This window comes from Trachinotus anak, unplaced genomic scaffold, assembly GCF_046630095.1.
Source record: "Trachinotus anak isolate AG129_WGS33_773 ecotype Australia unplaced genomic scaffold, CSIRO_AGI_Tana_v1 ptg000028l, whole genome shotgun sequence".
NCBI classification, from domain to species: Eukaryota; Metazoa; Chordata; class Actinopteri; order Carangiformes; family Carangidae; genus Trachinotus; species Trachinotus anak.
In genome coordinates, this window is record NW_027273879.1 from 13,826,197 (window position 1) to 13,849,535 (window position 23,339).

The following is a 23,339-nucleotide window of genomic DNA, read 5'->3' on the forward strand; positions in this document are numbered from 1 at the left end:
ACATGGACCATTTAATTTTCTACTTTGAATTTTCCTGACTTCTGTTCATGGGGTTGTTTACTCATCTGCCACTGAATTGCTGTATGAAACACACATTGCATGACCCCCTGATGTAATGGAAAAAGGGAAAGCAGTGGAATGAAAGGGGAGGGAGAGGACATACAGTTTTTATGAAGCATTCATGTTGTTGATGTTTTTTTTTTCCTCCTGGTCTGCTCCCTACACTAAATCATGAGGGAAGTAGGCTGTTGTACATGTTAATGTATAGCACCATGTTTCTATGCCACCTTAGCATTAGCGTTTGATACCCAAGCTACATCAGGAATCATGCGGCAGAAGAACAAGCGCTCAGATACTGTAGGGTTTAGTAGATAAAAGATGATATCCATTTCTGTTTTACATGCTGTCATCTCTCTCACTACTGTTCTGTCTCCATCTGTTTCCAGGAGGGAGGTGCCATGGAAAAGCCATGGTCAGACAGAGGGAAGACGTGAGAAAAAAATAATTTGAAAGCATTCCACAGCTCTGGCGCCCTCATCTTTTGTACCTCATGCAAGACGCAACAGCGGCTAATGTGAAAGAAAAGCCTTAAGCAGAGAAGAAAACTGTGGAGAAAGAAGCAGAGCAGCAGGAAGAGGAGGACATTTCATTTGACAGATAAAAAGAGGGAGCTCTGCAGCAGCATCCCCACTGTGCTGAACACAGTACTGCGTGACTGGTCTGTGCAAGCACAGGGAGAGAGGGAGGAGAGAGGAGAGAAGGGAGGAAGGTAGGAAAGAAAGAAGGGGGAGGGGAGGCAATTCAGCGCAGTGCAAGCTGACTGGATGAGTAGCAGCCGCGGCACAGGCAGCAGCATCAGCACCACTAGCTGTAGCATCTTTCTGTGTGGCTGCTGGAGGCTGTCTTGTGGCTTCTGTAGCATCAACATCAATCCCATTCACACACAAATATCTGGACAGACGTTCCAACTGCTTGCCTTACACACACACATATGTCGTGGTGGCCACCAGAGAAGAGGTAGAAAGTGACGGGGCTTGGGGGACAGAGGGACAAGGGAAGAGGAAACAGGGACGACTGGTGGTAGTGCAAACAAGAGGAGGGCTGGAGCGACGGTGACTGGAGCAGTAGCAGCAGTAGCAGCGGCACCATGGCACAAGCCGCCAAACAGCTCCGCAAGACCAAGGACCTCGCAGAGGCCGCCGCCCAGGAGCAGAGGGAGAAGGAGGAGGAAAAGATAAAAAAGAGAAATCGATCAAGGGACCGCAGGCGCAAGGTATGGCTGGCTGTCTCCTGAGACAGGGAAGGTGACGGTGTTTCTCACCTCCATCTTTCCCCCTCTACCTGCCTTTCTCTATCTCTCTAGCAGTCCCTCTGTCACTACATCTATTGTGCATGATTGGTGAGGATGCAATTACACATGTATAATTACACAGTTGGTCTTGCAGCCTCAGCTGGTGCGTGCGTGCGTGCGTGTGTGTGTAGGCTAACCAGTGAAGCACATATGCTCTGGTACAGGTTGTGTTTGCCCGGTCAGATATTTAGCTAGGGGTGAAGGAAAAGGAGGCTGATGATGATTGTTATGCCGTTGGAGGTGTGACCAAAATAGGCTGTTGGTTAAATAACACCAGATGTCATTTCTTCTTTCACATGAGAACTATTTGGGGGATTTCAGCCTTACATGGGCGCAGCTCATTCATATTAATGCAATGCAAGTTCCGTGTACTGCATATACATGTATTTTTATGCATATAATCACATCACCATTAACATGCTCTGCACGCTCTACTCTTTCCTACGAAACTGTGTTGGTCTTAGATATTGTGTCTTCCCCCATATTACAGTTTATTTTTCATTGGGGAAGATGTAAAATGGAGGGGGAAGATGGAGGTACACTCCAATAAGAGATGCAATTTTAACCCATCTGTTAATTTTTTGGGGGCATGTTTGTGGAGAAATCTATGCTAATGATTATATATTACTACAAATGTATATTTGTCACAAGCTAGTAATTCAGATATCATCGTGTAGGCATGAGAGCTCTCATTCATCCGTGTGTTTCACTCTTCCCCTGCACTCTCCTGCTCTGGCTGTGCCTTCATGTGCAGATTTTATTGGGGTTGCGCTGCCTTGCAGTCATGTTTGGCAGCAGTGAAATGATTTATGAAAATACACATTCTATTTTGAAAGGTAGGCTACTTGTTGAACAGATTACAAAAACTTTTATGAATTTAATGTGTAATTTACAACATCACGATGTGTACAGAGACTATTCAATGCAAGCAGGTGGCTGTCAATTGTTTTCTGCTCCTCCTACACTCATCTAAATGGAGTTGGTGGCAATAGAGGACAGGTCTTTTTATACTCGCTGTGTGAGTGTGTGTGTGTGTGTGTGTGTGTGTGTGTGTGTGTGTGTGTGTGTGTGTGTGTGTGCACGCACATGTAAGACAGAGAGAATGAGGATTTGTCAGAAAGAGAGAACCACAAAGGAAAAGAGCCAGTGCAAGAAAGCTGGGGTGCTCATGGAGTGTGATCTCTTTCTTTCTTATATAATGTTCTTTCAGCATAAAACAGGTTGTTTGTCTGGACTGCGAAGTTGTAAGGTTTGCTAAGAGTTTCCAAGGCCATAAAGTAGGCTTGTAGCAGTATGTTCACCTTGTTTTGCTGGCTCACTTTTCATTGATGGAACTGGAAACCTGTAGTGATGAAAATGTGGTGGTGTAGTGAGGTATTGTGTTTTTCTACAGTAGCAGAGTATCACTTTTGTTAGCTCTATATTTTTAGAAAAATAGGCCACCTGTATATCCTTCATGCAATATCCTATTCTTTGCACTATTCTTGACTTTTTTTAATCTCTAAAATCTAATATTCTAGGTTAATCATACTATTTTTAATTGAGTTTCTTTTTTTTTACTTTATTTAATTTTCAGTGTCAGTGACATTAAACACTATTAAACAGTCCTTGACAGAGGACTTCTCTTTTTTTTCCTTTTCCATGCACATGTGTCCACATTCTAGCATTTAGACATTCAAGTTCAATTTAACTGGAGTCCGTCTTTGTAAAAAAAAAAAAAAAAAAGTCCATCCATTGTGTAGGGCTGAAAATCTTGGTCGACTGAAATCATACCTTCACTTCAACAAATCGATTGCTCACAGGGGAAAAAAATCTGCACATTATTTCTAGATGAACTAAATTGGCCATAGTGCACTGAGTGAACTCTACCTGGTAGCCGTATTAGCCTAACTGAACAAATTATATTTGCTGCATATTAAATTATTGTAATGTAATCATTTTATACTGAAGTGATAACAACAGGCTCAAATCATATGATTTATGAAAATAGAAATATATCCACTCGTGATCCCAGAATAAGAACTATTGAGGAAACCACAAAATAATATTAAGATAATTATTTTTGTTTTATATAGTAATAGTAATAATAACAATAATTATAATTTGAATGCCTGAATGATAATTAGGCTAAACATTATTGAAATATGACACTTCTCATCTGTTCACATTAAAAGTAAACACAAATGACAGAGCATCCTAACAGACAAATGAGCCTCCTGTTTTTAGATGATATGCCATGTTGGTTGTTGAGCTGTGATATACAAACTGCTGTTTGCAAAGTTTTCACTCAACTATTTGGTCATCCGTTGGCCATCCAAAATGCAGCAACACTGACAACATCTTTGACATTAAGTCAATTAGTTTGGAGCCGACTCCGAGTAAACGTTCAGCCAACGTTTAGTAAACATTGAATAAGTTGTGAAAACGGGATGTTTTGAAATTTGAAGTGAAAGGTAGTCTGTCCCTCTCGCCTCCGAAAACAATGGATTAATCCTGGAAGGCTATTAATGTTTCACCTTTTTCCTTATCAAAGTAACACCAGTGATTGTCCAGCCAAAGAGAATTTGGTCAGAAGAGAGCCCTACAAATGTATAGACTTTCAGTCTCTGAGCTCATTGAATTTGCGTCGGTGAAAGCGCTTTCCTCCAATTTACAGTTACCATTTTTTGGCAATCAGTAGAAGTATGCGTGGATATATCATATTAGTATAATATAATGATGGCATTTAACTTATGTAAAACAAATATATGGTTTGGTTAGCAGAAGTGCATTTTGAACAGCAGTCCCATAACAACAATAAAATAATACAAATTGAAAAAAAAAACATAAATAATTTGAAGATTACATAACTTGGACATACTGTGAAATGAATTTGTAAATCTGTATTTCAGCTATGATTGGCAGTAATAACTAATTTGTTATGGTTTTGGAACCTGTTTCTACAGCTGTGAGCACTGAACACACTGAAGTGAGAACTGACAGAGATAAAATGGGAAACATTTATGAACACACTGGTTAGGATGTTGGTGGTGGTATTGGTGGCACCAGGACACAGTTTTGTATTGTCCTGTATGGTTAAAACAAGATTGACATGAGGGCAGTTAGGGAAATCTCCACTCATACCTGATGATAAAATGAATGACTACAATATTTACTTATTTAGGAATGTATTGAATACTGTGAATGTTGACATTACCCTGGAGCAAGCTAATAAAAGATGTCTGACCTTCATAAATGATCAAACTAAAAACTAATGTACAAGACATGCAACAAAAATCTATCAAGCAGTTGCTGAACTGTCTACGGAGAAAATCTAACACCCTGTTAAATCTCTGGTTGTATTAGGCCATTGTTGTGTCCCTCAGTGACTGCAAGAAAAGAAAACCAAGAATATTGTTGCTATTTGACCCGAGATATAGTGTAAAAGGAGATGTGAAAAGGTAGAGTACTCATTTATTTTACTGCACTTAGTTATACATCTACTGAGCTATATGCTGTTAACATTCACTACTTATTTATTTTACTTCTGAAGAATTAATCAGGTCTAATTACAGAAGATTGCATTCATAGTCATTTGAGGCAAAGCCACTCAATTTCAACTGGCTTCTTTGTAAAGGCTTGGGATGCCTTGCAAATTCCCTGGGATTCACTGTAGTGTGAGAAATAAGCATAAGCACAATTCATCAGTTTATCAAGAAATAAGTATCCTCTTGTGTGCTCTGCACCCAGGAGTGAGGAAGCAAAGCAAAGAGACAGAGAGGGAAAGAGGAGGCACAGGCAGGTCTTAATGTTCTGGGGATGTTAATTAGCTCCATTCGATGTAAATCAAACTTGGCAGCATGGCATCTCTCTTCCCTACTCCTCCCGACTCCTCCATTGCAGAAAGGTCATCCACTACAGTGCCAACAGAGATCCTAGGGATAACTCTGGATAGACTGGACAGTAATGTAGTTAGGGAAGAAAGTGCAGGAGCATTCTGTTAGCTCTGCTGGCTAAGGTGCATGTCATGCAGCTGCAGAGTCCAGCAATAGGTTTTGAATAGATCCATGACCTCTGTCAGCTACTTGGGAAAAAAACACATAATCTTAAGAACAAGAGCAGAAATATAAATGACACAAACTGAAACATTACATAATGATATACTTTATTATGCTAAATGCTATTTTTTGCATGGGGTGTGTGCTGTGTAAGGGCCTGATTGGACATAACAAGATAACAGCAAATACACTTGTGTGTGGAAATTCAATGTGAACATATTTATATTTGTACAACATAATATTTTTGTTCTCAGTCCACACAATATCTGTATTTCTTGATTATCGCAGAGAATTAAAACCAGCAGGCAGTTTGAAATACAGCTAAATCCAATGCATCATCTTAGTAAACAGTGGAGTTATTTGCGTAGCTGCATTGACAGCAAGTATTCTTGCCCCACTGACTGAAACCCTACCACTATGGATCACTAGATCACTATCTGACTATACTGTGACCCTTCTGTCTAGCATCATTGATCCCTGTTGTATGTTTACTAGTCAATAGTCATAACAGTCCTATGTCTGTATTTGATGTATGTTGCTATGAATTAGGGCTGTCCCAATCAAGTTTTTTTTGGCACCAGTCACAATAAGTCCTTTGTTGTTGCGTATCTGCCAATAGTGGCTCTGATGCCTTCCTAATATTCACCTGAATTTTGACTGAAATATGTATCTGACACACTGAAGTACTGAACTACTAAATTTGGCACACCTTGTTTTCATGGGCCACTTGATCCTTATCCTGAAAGTCTGTGGTAAAGGACAGCAGCTTTATAAGCAAACAGGTTGTCAAAACAAAGTGCAGTGTAGCAAAGAAAGAAGTGGATTTTGATCTGCTTTATTTCAGCTGATACCGATCCACTAAAACACTGTATGCCTCAGCACTCATCCTTAGGATTGGCTCAGGACATTTCTGCTAGGGATACAACATTAATTATTAAAGTATAGAATTTACAAACATCTGCACAGATTTGGTCTTATGAATTACAACGATGAATTGAATCTTTGTACACTGCTAAATAAGTTGGAAACAAACATTTACTTGGACCACTTTCAATTGGGGTGTGATTCATAGCAATGATTAGTTCTCTCTATAGGGTAAATAATGACATGACTGCTAAAATAAGAGGAAACACTAAGAATGGAATAATATGAAAGAGAAAGCATATGAAAATCTTCGGTCATTTTCAAATTGCACTCATGATTGTTGGGGTTCATTTTCAGACCAGTCTGGAACGTGAAACCTTTTATTGCAGGAGCTCAGCATGAGGCTCTTGGGCCTGTACATTTCCTTGTTTCCTTCAGACCTGCACTTAATACAATGGATCCAAAGATCTGCTAATGGATAGTGTGTGTCCTCTGTGTATGTGTGCATGCTGGCTTGTGTTTTCAAAGGAGCACAATGTGTGCATGCGTGCACGTAAAGAGTGAGAGCGCGCGTGTGCGTGAAATAGCACTGCTTCAGGGTATCTCATTCCACTTTTATGTAACCTTATGGATACCCAACCCTAATTAGCCAAAACTCTCCTCTGTGTCTCTCCATCTTTCTTTGCCTCTCTGCCCGCTTCTGTCCTCACACAAAACAACACACAGGATAATGACATCAGAAGAACTTTTCAGAGATGCCTAACCTTGGTAATTAAAAGTTATATCATCTGCATAAATAAAAAATAACTAATATTTTTTAGACAAGCGGAAAATTAATCCTTGTTGGCCTAATTTATATTCCAGAGCTTTGGGTGCAAATTAATAGATCATTTAGGTAATTCATGTCATTGCAGCGCACAGCGGAAAGACTCTCATCCAATCTTGAGAAAAGCAGCCTAATCATACACTGCATCACACAGTTTTCCCTGAGACATTACTCCTCTCACTACTGTGAACTGCTCCAACATTTTGATTTAAATTTATTCATTTCAGGTCAGACCATTTAAAATACAAGAATCCCACAGGATAACACATGAAAGCATGTGTCCTCTTCAGTGATCTTTATATGTCTATATGACAGCTTTTTAGGGTAATGGGGCAGCACTGGTTAAAGACCTTTACCACTTTATAGTCAGCTGATCCCTTTGACAGTTTCTTTTTTCTGTAAATTAAGTATCAAACCATTGCAGATGCACACAGAGAGGCAATCCTAGCATGTGTAAATACAGTATTGTGTGTTGGCCCAGATTCGACATGAGAGGTGGTATGAAAAGAATACTTAAATTCACTGTGTATTTGTGTAGCGAGGGGGAAGAAATTGAGTATGTTTATGTGTCGCCATGAGAATGGAAGGAAGGAAGTATCCTAGCACCCAATGGCCTAATGTGTGTGATTTTCTGTGTGCATCTTTTGGGGCGTTAACCTTTGTTTTTGTGTGGATAGATGTGCTTGAGCCTGTTTTTATATGTAGTTTATATTTTTTGTTTAAAGCCACATTCTTACATGTATTGTTATGGCTAATGTGTCAGCATATTTGTAGTTGCCTGCATACACATACAGCTGTCAACATTAGCTTTTATTTAGAGCCCTTGTTGAGGCAACATGACTAATATAATTCTAATTTTGACTCCCCTGTTGGCTCTGTTTTGGTTGCTACCAACTCCAGAGAGATGCGTTTTAGTCTTTAACTTGCTAAATGTTCAGTGTGTTCCACCAAATAGCTGCTGACTTTGTCTGTCATTTGGTGAACAGGTAGCTACTGTAGGTTCATCAGAGCTTGTTGACTTAAAATTTGCACATGAAGGCTGATAAGTGTGGTAGAACTTAATATAGAGTAAAACAATTACCTAAAAGAGGCTAAAAAGTTAAAATTGCCAAAAAGCTCTGTGGAGCTGTAGAGCTTTAACGCTGAATGCCATCTGTGGCAGGAGAGTTATTTGACCCAATATTACAAATTATATAAACCATTTTATGTAAAAATGCTGCTAAAAGACAGTTAACACTTGTAACCTAATGTTTCTCTGGGATATAAACTTTTACATGGTCTGTTATAGTGAACACAGTTTCCAATGTTACAGGGCATGGAGAAAGATTTTACATTACATACAAAATCTGTAGAGACTTGGTACGCATGTTTTTGTAAAGCAACGGTAATGAGTAGCGTAATAGTATGGGCTGGTGCCTTTTCATCTCCTTTGAGGAAAGGGAGGGCAGGATGAGCCAAGGTCGAGCAGAGCAGAGCAGCACTCAGCCCAGCCCGAAAGCAGCCACAGGCTATATTTACCTGCCAGCCTAGGATTACACTGCATCTGAGACCAGAGCTACCCATCTATCTACACACCACAACCGTGTGCTAGCTGAGCACCTGCTCTGATCCAGTGTCTGGTGTTACCCAGGATCTGTTCCTGCTCAAACAACATAGGAAGATGCCAGAATAGACGCATGATGGCTGATATTTATCAGACCTTTCTGAGGGTTTATCTGGTACTCGGCTGTCACTTATTTTGATCTGGAGATCAGAGTGATTTTAGATAAGCATGTCTTGTCAGACACCTTTGATAAGTATCAGGAAAGTCATTTTGCTCCGTTAATTCAAAGTTTTGGTTTCCATTATGGCTGTATACTTGTAATCGTAGTACATTTATGGTTTTTGTGTAATGACTGAAAGAAAAGGATGGGCATATGATGTAGAAATTCATGGATTCTTTTCATATTCTAGAAATATCTACATGCACAGATGAAGAAGAAAAGTGTTGGTACTTTTTTAGAGACAAACTTTAATCCTAGTCTATCATAAGTATATAAAAACAAAATGTGGAGATCTAATTTGCGATTCTAACAAGGGTGAATTGTATCCAAGAAACTATTAAACCGAATAAATCTGTACATGAAACAAGTTAATCTACTTAGCCCCAATTCAATGATCATACCCCTTGTGCCTTAGTAATGTTTTGTAATAACTGGTAAAAAACGATTATAGGTTGACTCTTTGGATTAAACTTGATCTATAAAGAATTAGTGTTTTAGCATGTAGTGTGGCTTTTAGAGAGTCTACATTTAGGTTTAGATTTTCCAAGTATGGTATTTAAGCTGCCCCCTGTTGAACTTAAACCATGGGTCACATATGAGTTTAAAATCACAAAGTTTTGTTTGTGTTGTAACATATTAGCCACACTTGCATCAAATCTATATTCATTTTTTCATTTGTGGCATTGTGTCATGACTAGCAACAGTTGTTGGACATTGATGTGGTCAGAGAGTCACTGTGCTGATGGCCCATTAGATCAATGTGCAGTCGTTGAGTTCCTCTAGAGTCACAGCTCATCTACCAGCCTGCACCAGGTAATCAGAGCATCCATCACCATTGTTAGCAAGGCCAACCAGTGTGAAGCCCTGGCATCTAGAGGGAGGAGTAAAAGCTGTAAATCTTTTGGGGAAGTTTATTATGACCCTGGAGTCAGTCAGCAGGCGGTCTGAAGTGACTAATGTTACCATGGTGATTACAGTGTGACACAGCACGTGGCGGGATGATGAAGGGACGAGGAGATGGACGAGGGCATGCCCTGGTCGGTGATGAGACTTGCTGCACAGATCACCAGCCAGACATGAGATGCTGGGGGGAAAAAAGCTTGGTGCTTCAGCTTCACTCTCAAATTGCTCTGCGTGGTACCCGATTTATGTGGATGCTGAGTTTCATTTCGACTCACAGCGACTCTGATGAGACCACATCAATAAGAAAACATGAGTCAGACAGCAGATTTTTTTGTGATATGTCTCACATCGTAGCTCGATTTCACATCAAAAGGGAACTCTAAAATACACAAAAGTTACAAAACACATCTAATTTACATAATTGACCTACATAGAGTGTATACATAGTACTAATGATGCATCTGACTCATCACAGGTCATTAGCAAAATCAGTACATGAGCCCTGGTAATTTCAAAGAATCATTAGAGGAAGAGTGAATGTGATACAGACTGGCACGATGCCACTCACACTGATATGCAGACAAAGAGCACACACACCCACACACACACTTAGAGCTGGATCTGGGCATTATGTAATGGAATTATTGCTCCTCAAGGTCTACATGGATCATGTGGCCTGCAGGAGCCCACTAATGCACTGAAGCAGCCGCTTTCAGGCACACCCTGACTCCATCACTTTCCTCTGCTGGCCTAAACATATTTTACAGTATGTGTGCTGCTAATGGACACAGTCCATGATCAAAAAGCTAGGATTTCACCACAGTGGTGGTGCGGTGAGATATTTGTGACACATTCATCTCGTACATTTTGAAGGGCTTGAAAATATTACGCAAATATATATTTGTCACCATTTTTCATAATTTCAGATTTTAAGATTGATCTTAGGCCTTGAACAAAGATTAATTGAATTTCATGGTAATATGTGCACGGACACACCCATACAATACAATGCAATTTAATCTAATTGCTCTGCAGTAAACACTACCCAGTTGACCATTATCTTGTTCAATTTGGCTTTAGACAGTGTCAGAGGTATTGATTCAACTCCTTTGCTGTATTTATTTTCTAACAACATATTACCGGCAACTTTTTAAAACATCCTGTGTCAATTTATTACATTGTAATCATGCATATCAATACACCAGCTCTCAGCTCAATCTTAATCCCTGTGATGTCCATTACAAACATTTAGTGCTTGGGAGCTGCTCAGTACAACCACATTCTTTTCTTGGTTAAATTCACTGAATTGTGACGTTACCTGTGTAGCAGTAAATGTGTCTTCTTGGGATTTGAAATAAGTGATGTATGTTTGAAAACTGCTAATTTCTTGATGGACTGTAATTAAGTGTTCTTTCACAGTCAGTGTCACCTTTATCTCACCCATGAAGGCACGCACGTGTGAATGTGGTTTAATTGGTTTCATGTGTGTGTGTCTGCATGATGTAAAGAGGTGTCATGTCACTGGGATTGCAGCCTGATGGCAGATGGAATAGCTTCTCTCTTTTCAGGCTCATCATTCGGTTAACCAATCTATGCTGGTGGACAGAACACACACACACACACACACACACACCTTCAGATCAAAACAAAGTGATTGAGTTAAAGAGGAATACTTAGTGTCAACAGTATTGGTTTCCAAGTTGTGAAACCACAGAAAACGACAAAATGTAACGTCAGAAGTTTCCAAACATCCCTGCCAAGACCAGCTGCCATTCATTGACTGATATCACCTCACACTCTCTGATCCAACAGAGCTTGCATCAGCACTCACTGATGGCAGCTGGGCTGGGAACACGACAGTAAAGGGAGACATCTAGAACTCAGACTGAGTGTTTCTGCTCAGTCAACTCTAAATCCTCATCATCCCCCGGCTACTTTTTCCCCCTCTCACTATAATTCTATATATCTCTCCCCCCTGTGGGTATGATCGTGCATTTCTGGCTTTGAATGTGTCATTGTATCCATGTACTATATGTAGAAAAAAACGAACAGATACCAATCAACAATGCTGCATGTTTCCCGACCTGCACTATCCTCCTCTGCTGTCTACTGTACTGAGGCATTGAGTTGGAAAATCCACACTCCTCTTGTATAAATACTTCATTGCTAATTCAATTTTAAACTCTAGATGGAAGGAGCAAACGTGTAGCAACTGTTTGTTCTTCCTCCATGCCCTCAGTGCTTTTCTCCATCCGCTATCTTTCTGTCTCTCTGTTCATCCCTGCCCTGTGCTGTATCTAGTTCTCTGCATTCTCCCATCTTTGTCTTCTTTTTTCTTCTTCTACCTCATTGTCTCCATCTTCCATCCTCTCTTATTAACTGTTCTCTTGGTTTTATTACTCTTTTCACCAGGCTCACTGCTTTTGATTTTTTAGTGGTAGAAGCACATGCGTATTGTGTGCTTTTGCTGGCTTAATTACACATTTTACGTGTAGAATGGAATAACTAAATCTCCAGTGCTGTATGTGAAAATGTGGAACGTGTAAGGTCAGTGACTTTTGATTTAACCATTTTGAGTGTAGAGGTCTCTGGAGACAAAAAAATAACAGAAAGCATTACTTGATTGCACCCTTGGCATACAGTCTGGTCTTAATGAGTGTGTGCTATCACAATATAGCACAATGTGTGTGTGAGTATTATGCTATATGCTGTATGGTTCATCTTAAAATCCCATTTATAACCATTAATATTTGAATACACTGAAGGACTGAGCTACTAGTTTGCTCAGTTTGCTCAGTACACCATACCAAATGTTACTTAGTATTGAGTAAACTACATGAGGCCATGAGAAGTGGCTGAGCATCCAGAAAAACATGTGTTAACAGTCTTTGTAAAACTATCTTCAAGGTCTTCAATTATGAATCTTCAAGCTCAAAATATGGATGGTGTCTTCAAAAGTAATGTCTAACCAGATAAGTCAGTGAACAATATATATGTATTTACAAACTTAGTAGTTGAGTGGTTACTGAAGCAGAGTAATGAAACCAGGAGCTGTGAAAGTGGTCCTCCTCCCAAATGTCTGTGTACCGAAGTTTCAAAAGCGATTAAAAGGCTTTCTCTCTGGAATCCCATCCATGCTGCTGTCAGCCAGACTGACTCTCTTCACATGTCAGTACCTCAGGCTGCATCATTCAGGCAATGTAGTTGTGGCACGAGAGCTGGCTGCTAACTGTGTCGGCCTGACTGATGCCCCTGTAGAGAACTACTGTAAAATGAAAAACCAGCAAGTCAATAAATTAACATCTGTATCTGCCCCCAATCTAGTGTCTGAAACTTATAGGAAAACCGTCATCAAGCAGTCTCGTGAGTCATCACACTTCAAAAGTTTGGAAATGTGTATGTGTTAATCTAAAATGTCAGGGTTTGTTTTTAGATATGAGCTGCATTAGAGCACGACCAGCCTAAAATAATGAGCCTCCATTCACCAAGCGTGTGTGTGTGTGTTTGTGTGGGTCTGTGTTCTACCACTGTGTTGTTATTGACCGGTAAGGATGTGTTGCTCGTGCACCACACCATACCAAATGTTAATTTGCTGCTTGGTGTGCAGATTCAACCTCATTAACTGATGTGGATATTTTTCTCACCGGAAAACCTGGTGCACGCTGTTTGCCCTTTTCCTTCTCTCTCCCTGCCTCCATCATCTCTCTTTCTGTCCCTGAAACTCTTCCCTAATCCCATGATGATATTGACCACAGCCCACTAATCCAACATTGATGCCCACTGTTTGACAAAATAAGAGTCTAGGGTACTGGCCAGGGAAAAAGTTAAACACATTCAAACATTACACAGTCACACTCAGGAAATCAGATAATACTAAGTCTATTTATTTCTCTTCAGCTCAATTTCCTTTTTTTCCTGTTATCCAGCCACATGACCTGTCATCAGCGAGCCACACACAGGCAATACAATGTGTCTCATCTATTATGGCAACTCCAGTAAACAACCAGGTCGCACAAATCATCCATAGGACAGCCATCCATTAGCAGAGTTAGAGGCTGAGTACAATAAATGAATGTTAATGTGTTTTGCCAGTGCAGCATGTGAGTCACAAAATACGATTTTCTAGCATTTAGATGATATCCACTTAACGGGAACACAGGGAGGAACGCAAAGGTAATGCTGCTCTGAAGGCTCAGAGTGGAGAACGTTAACTGTGAGCCATCGAAAGACTTCATCATAAAAAAAACAATAGAAGTGATGCAGAGTCTTATGTACTCCCTTGAGAATCATCTTTGGCTTGGCATCCTCTCCTCTGTTTTGTTTACTTCCTGTTAGCGTCTGTTACCAAAGTCACAAGAGCATGGAGCAGAGCCAGTGATTAAGCTGCAGACAGTAAGAAGTTCTCTCGTCAGCAGCGTCATTCACTGCTCTTACTGTATCATCCACTGTAGATTCATTCACAGCAGAAACTACTAAAAAAGCCTAATTCAAAGCAGCTACAGGACAGTAGCATGATGATGCAGATGCTGTCTGTCTGAATGCAGCGTTATGGGCTGACTGCATCACTGTCATACTTTGTGCTTTGCCCAAAGGACACTTGAGGATCATTGCAATGCCTGACTTGATTTATTGAATGATTGATTGATGGACTTATTGATTGATGGCATGCATGAGTCTTGAATTCTTTACGCTCTCGTCCTCCCTCAAACACACACACTTGAGTTTTTACATTGTTGTTCTCTGTCTCACATCTGCAATCTGCATCATGCAAACACACACATGTTGAAATATTTGTGGATCGTGGCCTGATTGTAATGAAGCAGAAAGTCTGACTCAGCTGTTTCAGGCGGCATGAGCGACTGACAGGGTGACAGGGTGTGTGCTGCTGGCTCTGCACCAGTGGTCCCGCGGGGAATGTCAAGGTGAGAGGAAAAACACATGCATATTAAAAAACACTCCCTTAATCCTATAGCTTTAACAAGCTGAGGCTTCTTCTCCTTCATCAGAATTCAAGACACCAAGCTCACTGAAGCATGCAAAAAGTCTTCAGTGATTGATTACGCTATAATTTGCATTACCTACTGGAAATAGAGAGAAAACAAGTGCCCACCAGCCTGTCAATATGTAGCCCATGAGTAGTCTGTAGTTATTACTACATGATAACGTGAGTATTCAGTAGTTATTACTTCATTATTAAATGATTACTCAGCACTTGTGGGTTTCACCAGGATCATCTTCAAACTCAGCCTTTAGTTTGATGTCAGCTACGAACATGTAAAGTTTTGTGACTGTATCCTGAACGGTTTTGACGCTATTGCAGTGACAAAATCTGTCCAGACACCTTGCAAAATACTCAAAACTGCATCTGTGGTAGTTCCTGTCATTATCACACACACATACACACACACATACACACACACACACACACACACAAACACACACACACACACAGACTTTTTAAGGTGAAAACAAGACAACTGAACAACTCAACTCTAACAACTCTTGCTATTGTATGTATGGCACATACTGTAATCTGTATCTCAGTTAGCAAATCTGATTGTGCTGAGATCACATACCAGTTTAACTATTGAAATAGTTTCAATAAAAAAATTCAGGCACGGCAGACATTTCTTCTGTCTCTGTGTGTTTCAAAGCTACCTTGCAGACTGTATGAAATATCTGACACAACTGATACATAACAGAGCAGCAGCATGTCCCACGTCTATGGTTATAACAGAGTTTCAGGGGCCTTTTTCACTCTGACATGAAATATTAATGAGTGTTTAATACATAGATTTTCCTCAAAGCCAGGTACCTGTGTAAAGGCCTATGTCTTAAAGGTGTTCAGTCTTACTGCAGAGGAATGGAGCTTCAAATGCACTGATATACTTTTATTTTAGTAACATGCAGGCATTTTATCACAAAATGGAAATAATGTGTTGAAATGTATAAGTCAGACAGACAGTTTATGTGTAGATGTTTTTGGCATTCTACATGTATGAATAGCATGTGTTTGATACACAGCACAGACAACAAGCTTCCGCAACCAGCAAATGATGAGAGTAACTGATGGCAGTCTGAAGGAAGTGCAGCTTTCTGCAAATGCAGTGTGTCAGCTTGTGTAGCCCATATTTTTATCTCTCCCTGGTGCATAAGGTTTATTATAGCATGAGGTTTGGAGAGAACCCACTGACTTCTCATTGTGACATCATGTGACATGTGTCATAGTCATGCAGCTACCCACTTTGCATCTTTACATGCTTGTGTTTTGGATAAAGCTTGATAATGTATTTTAGTGATTTTGTTATGCCTCAAACTGTGGGCACACTGTTCTCATTTAGGTTTATTAGGTTCTTACACCAGTGATGCATCAGTTAAAATGAAAAGCTGGTGTTTTGGAGATACAAAATTTTTACTGGATAAACAGCTGCACGGTTTATGTTTGCAGAATCAGAGCCATTTTGCCGTCTTGCTGACTTGTCTTGAGCGATGGATTAACCCTGGTTGGATTCAGTAGTCTCACATCCTGTGTGTGTTTATGTCACTGTGATCATCTTAATGTCTGCTTTGGCCCACGGCCCCTTTTGTCAATATGTTAATGAGTGTAAATCCGGTTTCATTTAGTATTCCAGTTTCTCTCATTTTCTCCCTCAGTATCTCTCCGTGACTCACTTCTCTAATCTAGACTTTATGGTAAATTGTATTTGGCTGCCCTCAGGGGATGAGCCACTTGCTGCATCTTTAAATTGACGGGCTATGTGTTAACCCTCCACTGGACCTTGGGCTTCAGTCCTGACCTTGGCATCAAGAGTTTGTCCGATTGATGAACGGCTCCACGTGGGCTTAAAAGACCCTTGTGAACCTGTGCAGAATGCTGAATCATAAGGAGCTGGCCTATCGACCGGTCTCAGGGAGTGGTCACCGTCCCGTGAAATCCATCAGACCAGCAATGGTAATTTGTGGCTGAGGATAATGCTGTTATTCTCTTATGATGTCATGTTAAGATGATTTGCCATTTTTATGATTCTGGTTTTATAAGTGGTGATTATATTTCTTAAAGTAATGTATTTTAATTTTATGTCATCTTCACTACTTTTGAATCTGAGTGTAACCTTTAAAATACCAGTGTGGCAGGCTTAATAACTTGTTGTACTACTTGTTTTTTCTCTTAAGGAAAAGGGGCATGATCAAGGTCCATGCTCAGAGCATTAAGTATAGCAAGAAAGAGTTTGATGCTGATACTGCTATTGTTGTATCATTGCTATTTTTAGAAGCAGTAGTGATCCTAATAGTCATAGTGGCAGTTGTGAACTCACAATAACAGCTGGATGTAGTCTCTTTCGATCTTGTCTTCTACTGTATCCTGTGCTTGTCCTGTATGACTTTTCCTCCTTCACCCTTCATCAGCCTCTCTGTGCCCCCATTCCTCTCTCAGCGGGCGGCTTGCTGGTATGGCTCTACACCCACTGGGTGATTAGTGATGACCCGCTGTCACTAACACAGACATGCACAGTGGGGACGACTCACTGTGTTCATGTCAGAACTTACAGAGCTGCCACATGTATGCACAGACATGCAAACACATGAGTGTAAACACAAGCATTTCATATTTCTGGAGATATTAATGTTACTTGTTATTATCTTGGACCAAAAATCTTCCTAATTGCTAGGGATTTATTTTTGAGGGTAAAAATCACACCTGTACTCACCCTGATTCTTCCTCTTTCAGTCCTCTTCTTCATATAGTATATAGTGTGTTCCCCAGTCTTTTGATGCCTACAAGATCATTAGCCTTTAGGTTCTCTCTCTTTCCTTTCAATTTTTTCTATTTAAAGAGCTTAAATGAACTGAAAGTAAAGGTATGAAAAAATATTGCCAAATCAATTACATATGGTACATAAGAAGAAATATGATAAGAAGAAGAATGAGGGCTTGTATCAGTTCATGTTTGGTTGTGTTTTCATGGGTGTGTATGTGTGTGGGCAGATGATTAAGTAAATAATAACAGCTTCAAGTGTTACCCAATTGGTTTATGGTGTAAGACAGTAATAGATACTAAGATATTTTCACATATCATGTCTTCTTCATCTTTCATATTCTCTCTCTCTTTGTCATTTGTGACATCTTGCTCTAGTCATCAAGTCTATCATTCAAGTGAATAATATTGAAGAGATGTCCATCCCCGGTGGAGCTGCAAAGGCTGCTAAGAGATTAGGTTTTAGGGCTGGGTGTGGTTTACATCTGAGATATTGTCTTTGCAGTATAAGGAAAACACTGACATATGAGTAAGTAAGATTTTGATCAAACTGCGTGTGTGGGAGGGGCATAATGGTCTGTGAACTGGGCAACATTTGATCACTGTTCATGTGGGGGCCCAGTGCTGTGATTTGCATGTGTTGTATGCACAGCTTACTGCGAGCAGTGAGCAGAGACAGGCATTCTTGTGTATGTTGGAGTCTTTACATCCTGCAGTGAGGAGCATATGTCAGCTTCTGTGACCGCCTGTTGGCAGCAGGACTGAAGATGATGTAGCATGTTACAGTGTGTGTCCATGCTGACATGTCTGCACATGAACTGAGTGCACGTGTATGCGTTTGTGTATGTGTGCATTAATATAAGTGAGTGTAAATCTGAACGTGTGGATATTTTGAGTGCACATGCATCCACATACATGTTAGGAGCCTGTGCATTTGTGTGTATTTGTCCTGTGCCTGTCAGTGTGCTCGTGTGAGTTAGTATGTGTCAGCTCCAGAGCCCTCTACAGTTCTGATTCATGACAGGGGTGATTTGGCAGTCAGTCAGTCAACGTCACGATAGGGCAGCAGCTTCTGCCCCCCACACCAACCCCCCTACACTTCTCAGCCCATCTATCTCTCCCTCCCAGGCCACAATCACAGATACTCTGGCATCTAACGTCCAACTCTGCCTTCAACTACTGAGTCATACTGCAGTGACCTTATCGTGAGTTCCACATTCTGTGGTAAATTTACTTGCATGGTATCTACTCCAGTTGTATTTTTTTTTGCTTTTCATATCAATGCTTTGTTTATTTTAGATTAAGCAAATAAAGATATCGATTTTTTTAAATTTAAGCTCAGGCTGCACAATTAGGATTTTTTTTCTTTTTTCTGTGTCATTTGTTTTCTACATCATTAAACCTCTCGCCACAAAAATAGCTTCTTCCCATCTGCTATTAGCCTCATCAACAAGGCTAGAGAGCCCCACTGTTGCTGATCAATTGCACCAATCACCAGAAAAAATTCCTTGTATGTGAAAGCATACTTGGCAATAAAACTGATTCTGATTCTGATTCTGATTCTGATCAAATTATATTTTATCATATGACCAATAATGTTTTTTTTTTAATTATAATTGTGCAGCTTTGTTCTACACTACCATAATGCCAAGCATTTTCTATAATCATCTTTAACAATGACTCAGGATTGATGAGTATATTGGCACAATAACAAGACAACTGATTTGTAGCTTTTTTACAAAATGTAAAGATGTGTGGATGTAGATGTACATGTCTATTTCACCATATCGATGGATGCATAATGGAATGGGAAAAAGAGAGTGATGCCTGTGGTAGCACACATCTGGTTCTTGATCATACAGGTACACAGATTTTGTGTGTTGTAACATTGTGGCAAAAAGACAGAAGCATCAAGCATAGTGCTCTTTTAGGTCTCAAGAGTTTCACATAGTAACATTTACAGATGTATGTTTGAACAACCCTCTTCTACAAACATGACTTGTATTGTATTTTATGCAGTACATACATTTAAATACCATCACCCAATTCATACAGTAACATGAATAATGGATAGTTTATCAAAAATTAAACGCTGAACTCTTTGTTCAGTGAGCTTTATAAATTTGCCAGAATGCTATATTCATATCTCTGTTATTGTGCTATACACACTTTTAGTCCTTAAACTGTTTAAGCAAAGTTAAATGAGGTAAAATGGTCACTAAAATGTTGTAATGAGTATGACATTTATATTCAGTAAAGGTTTGCCTGTGAAAATGTGTTCTTACATTTTTGCCAACATAGAGTAAAATATCCTCCGGCTCAATGTACCAGTGCCCAAAGGCAATGGCAGCAACCTCAGTCTTGACCTGAGATCACCTCAAAATGAACAGATGACAGATGGATGGGGGAGGATGGAGTGATAAACTGACAGCGCTGAAAGGAGAAGTGTTACAACACTGTGTCATCTAGTGGGACGGCACCACAGAGTAGCTTTTGTTTTCCATCTGTGTGTGACTTACAGTGTATGTGTGTAAATGAGTGCACTTTTAATGTCTGACTATGTATTGATGAATGTTTTAAAAAGACAACAAAAAGAAAGAAGTAACTGTTATGGTGAGAATATCATTACTGATGGCTTTGTTCCTGAATCCAACAACAGCCAATACTGAGAACATATTATCTGATAATTGGGTGAATAGATGGACCAGAGAGAGTATAACAAAGATTTATGTGTCCAAAGGTGCTGCTCTGTATCTGCCTGTGACCTCTGACCTCTCCCTATGAGGGGAATACAAGTAAAAAGAAATTTTCGCAGCAGGAATTAATTCCTCTAAGGTATCTATCTATCACTCCTATCACACACAGATAGCTTGCTTTAACACGTGACTTATCTTACAGCTGACTTTCAGCCCTCCTCTCTCCGTCTTTCTCTCTTGCACCTGACCTTTACTTCTCTATAGTACTGTGAAAGTCATGTCTGCACTAATGCGTTCATTTCTGCTCCGCCCTTTCAGCCGCACTAAAGCCAACATAACTACCAGAGCAGACCTTTTGAAAAGTTCTTCACATAAAAAAGGAAGGAAAGAAAGGAAAAAGGAGAAAATATGTGAAGGAATAAAGGCAAAAAGATGTTTGGTTAATGCTGCATACACATGCCCACCTTATATAACATTACATTGGTGTTTGAAAGTGAAAACAAAAACAAACAGAAAATGTTAGTTTGGACAGAATCCTTTCAGCATCTAAACTGAAATTTCAAATTTATCAGCTTTAATGTTGAGGTAGATATGTTTCTCTTGACCTCTTCCATGTCATTCTTCTTTTTTTTTTCTCCCCTCCCCCCTTCTCTCAGCTCCTCCTTTACACTCCTCTCTTCCTCTGTCTCTTTTCCTCTCAATCATTCTTCCTCTCATTAACCTTTTATGTCCTTTATTTGGTTTTACACTATCACCCCCCCTTTCTTTATGTCCTTCCTGTCTTCTTCTTTCTTCCTATCCATCACCCTGGCTCCTCCCTCTGCTGGCTGCTCCCTCCTCTCACAGTGATTGTATATTGGCCGTATGGGAGACAATGCAGTCACTGACCATGTGCAGCTGAGTGCTTTGCATTAGTTATGCACACATGACTTTCAGACATGGTGGCTCCCAGCTTCTCTGTGTCTCCCCTTCTTTCTTATATTCTCATCTTCCTTTTTATTTCTTCCCTTTTCTGTCTTTGCATTTTTCGTGTCTTTCTGAACCATTTACTTGTTGCTGGGGTCTCTACTCCTTTCATTAAAGGACTTTCATCTAGTATATGGCTGATTTTATAACTGCAATGTCATATATTTACTTTCAAAACGATCACTGAGAGAGAAAGCTAGGAGAGAAAGATTATCTTTCTCTTTGTTTTGTTTTCTTTTTGTTTTAAAAGTTTTTTCTTAGACTTTTGCCCTTATTCCAATCAGATCGAGAGACGGGAAAATTGGGGGGAGAGAGAGAGAGAGAGGATGACACGCAGCAAAGTGTCACAGGCCGGACTCAAACTCAGGCGGCCGCGGCAAGGATACGCCCAGATGGCATGTGCTCCACCAGCTGAGCCACCGGGGTGCCCCAAGACAGACTATCTTTCCTATTTTGTCTCTCACACAGAGCACAGCCTCCTTCTGGGATCCACAATAGTTTCACTTTTATTTACTTCCAACTCCAGGTCATAACAGACTTTTATTTGAGGCCGGTCTTTATGTCGAACTCCCTCTGTTTTATATGTAGAATTGGTTACAGTAGTAAATACAAGCCTCGTTATTGACGATTTCTCTCTCTCCCTTCCTCTCTCCTGCTGTCTCTACTGGGTGTGTCTTATGTTTAGTTATTCCTCTGTCTCCTCAATGATGCAAGTAATAAAAGTAGTTTATTTGCTGTAATGGAAGCGAGGCTCAATGTATTGGAAGTGCTCCTCTGCTTCTTTGCAGTTCCCAAGCAGCCAGGAAACCAGAGCGGCTCGGTAGACTGCCTGTAACAAGAGGTGTAGCCCTAAACTCCCAGTTGGCATCCATACACGGTCCAGTCATGTACCAGGTTTATAACCAGTATGCTTGAGAAAAATAAAGAAGTCTTTAAATGTAGCGACAATATGCTAAGTCAGCAACACTGCAGGTTGTAACACAACCTGTTGGAGCCAGAAACTCCAACTCAGTGATGAGGCATTCAGCTGACCAATGGTGGAAATATCATCACTCAGTCAGTCAGTCAGAGACATTCGAGATTATAGGACCGGCCCTGCTGTTGTGGTCCAGCCAAAAATGCAGCTTTACTCATGCTGACCATTAGACGGTAGAGACATCTAGAGGCAATAATTTTAGGTTTTCAAATCTAATTGGTACCATTACATAATTGAAGAAATTATATTTAATTTGTTTAATACATACATACAACGTAGTGTAAAAACAACAGTTTGTCATTTTACATGGGGAGTTTAGCATGCTGCAGGTATGACTTACATTTGTAGGTCAAACCGGAAGCTAGCATCACAGAGGTTGATGGGATTTTTACACTGACTTTTGGATTACTGCAGAAAATAAGATCTGTGACAAACAAAAGTTTATGATACTTGCATGTTTTGTTCATCACGATATTCTCCACAAATGAACACCACATGTATGATTTTTGAAGCCTAAATACAACAGCCAAAAGAAAAAAAAGCTAATGGCTATAAATAAACTGTCACATGACTTCACTGTCACCACTACTAAACTTCCAACTTGATTTAGCATGCTTACTTTTTATACAAAGGGCCTCAGAACATAGTTTCATTCCGACTCATGTATAACATGTTTTTTTGAATGACAAAGTTTCCTTGAATCTTTTCGTCTTGCAAAGTTAGTAATTAAAAAAGCATGAGTATAAACATTGGTTGGGGGGCTGGTGAGTGGATTGGTTCTCATGCATGCGGCTTGATGAGTTTTAACGTCCCCGACTACCTCTGAGTCTCATTTAGCCAGTTGTTACCGGCCTTTTTTCAGAGCCGTAAAAGATTAATACAGACATATTTTATGTCATTAAAATAAAAGGTGAAAATGTCTTGAGCTTGTGTTTCTGCTCTTATGTCAGACATCTAACCCATTTAAAAAAAAACCCGTAGACGTCAGGACGAGGGAACCAGAAATGCTAAAATGCTAACTAATTTCTGGGTTTTGGCACTAATTACTGCAGCCCTCTATTTCTTGGCAGTGACCAGTAACTTCCTGGAATATGTGCTGGTTGCCTGGAAACTGCTCAGAGTCAAGAAATACTCCGGGACATAACCTAAGATAACCTAGATAGCTATTGGCTGTAGCTTCATATTTAACATGCTTTTGCTT

The 23,339-nt window shown here is 40.0% G+C and overlaps 1 protein-coding gene across 8 annotated transcripts in view; it reads left to right on the top strand.

Annotated features, from left to right (window-relative positions):
* Positions 1–452: 452 nt before the first annotated feature.
* The window catches only part of ank1b (ankyrin 1, erythrocytic b), a 73,827-nt gene continuing 50,940 nt past the window's right edge, over positions 453–23,339 (top strand). For all 8 annotated transcript variants that reach the window (XM_071466937.1, XM_071466939.1, XM_071466933.1 and 5 more), the window contains exon 1: positions 453–1,273. In XM_071466937.1, coding sequence (XP_071323038.1) covers positions 1,148–1,273 — 126 coding nt within the window. In that variant the 5' untranslated portion in view covers positions 453–1,147. The remainder of the gene's footprint in view (positions 1,274–23,339) is intronic.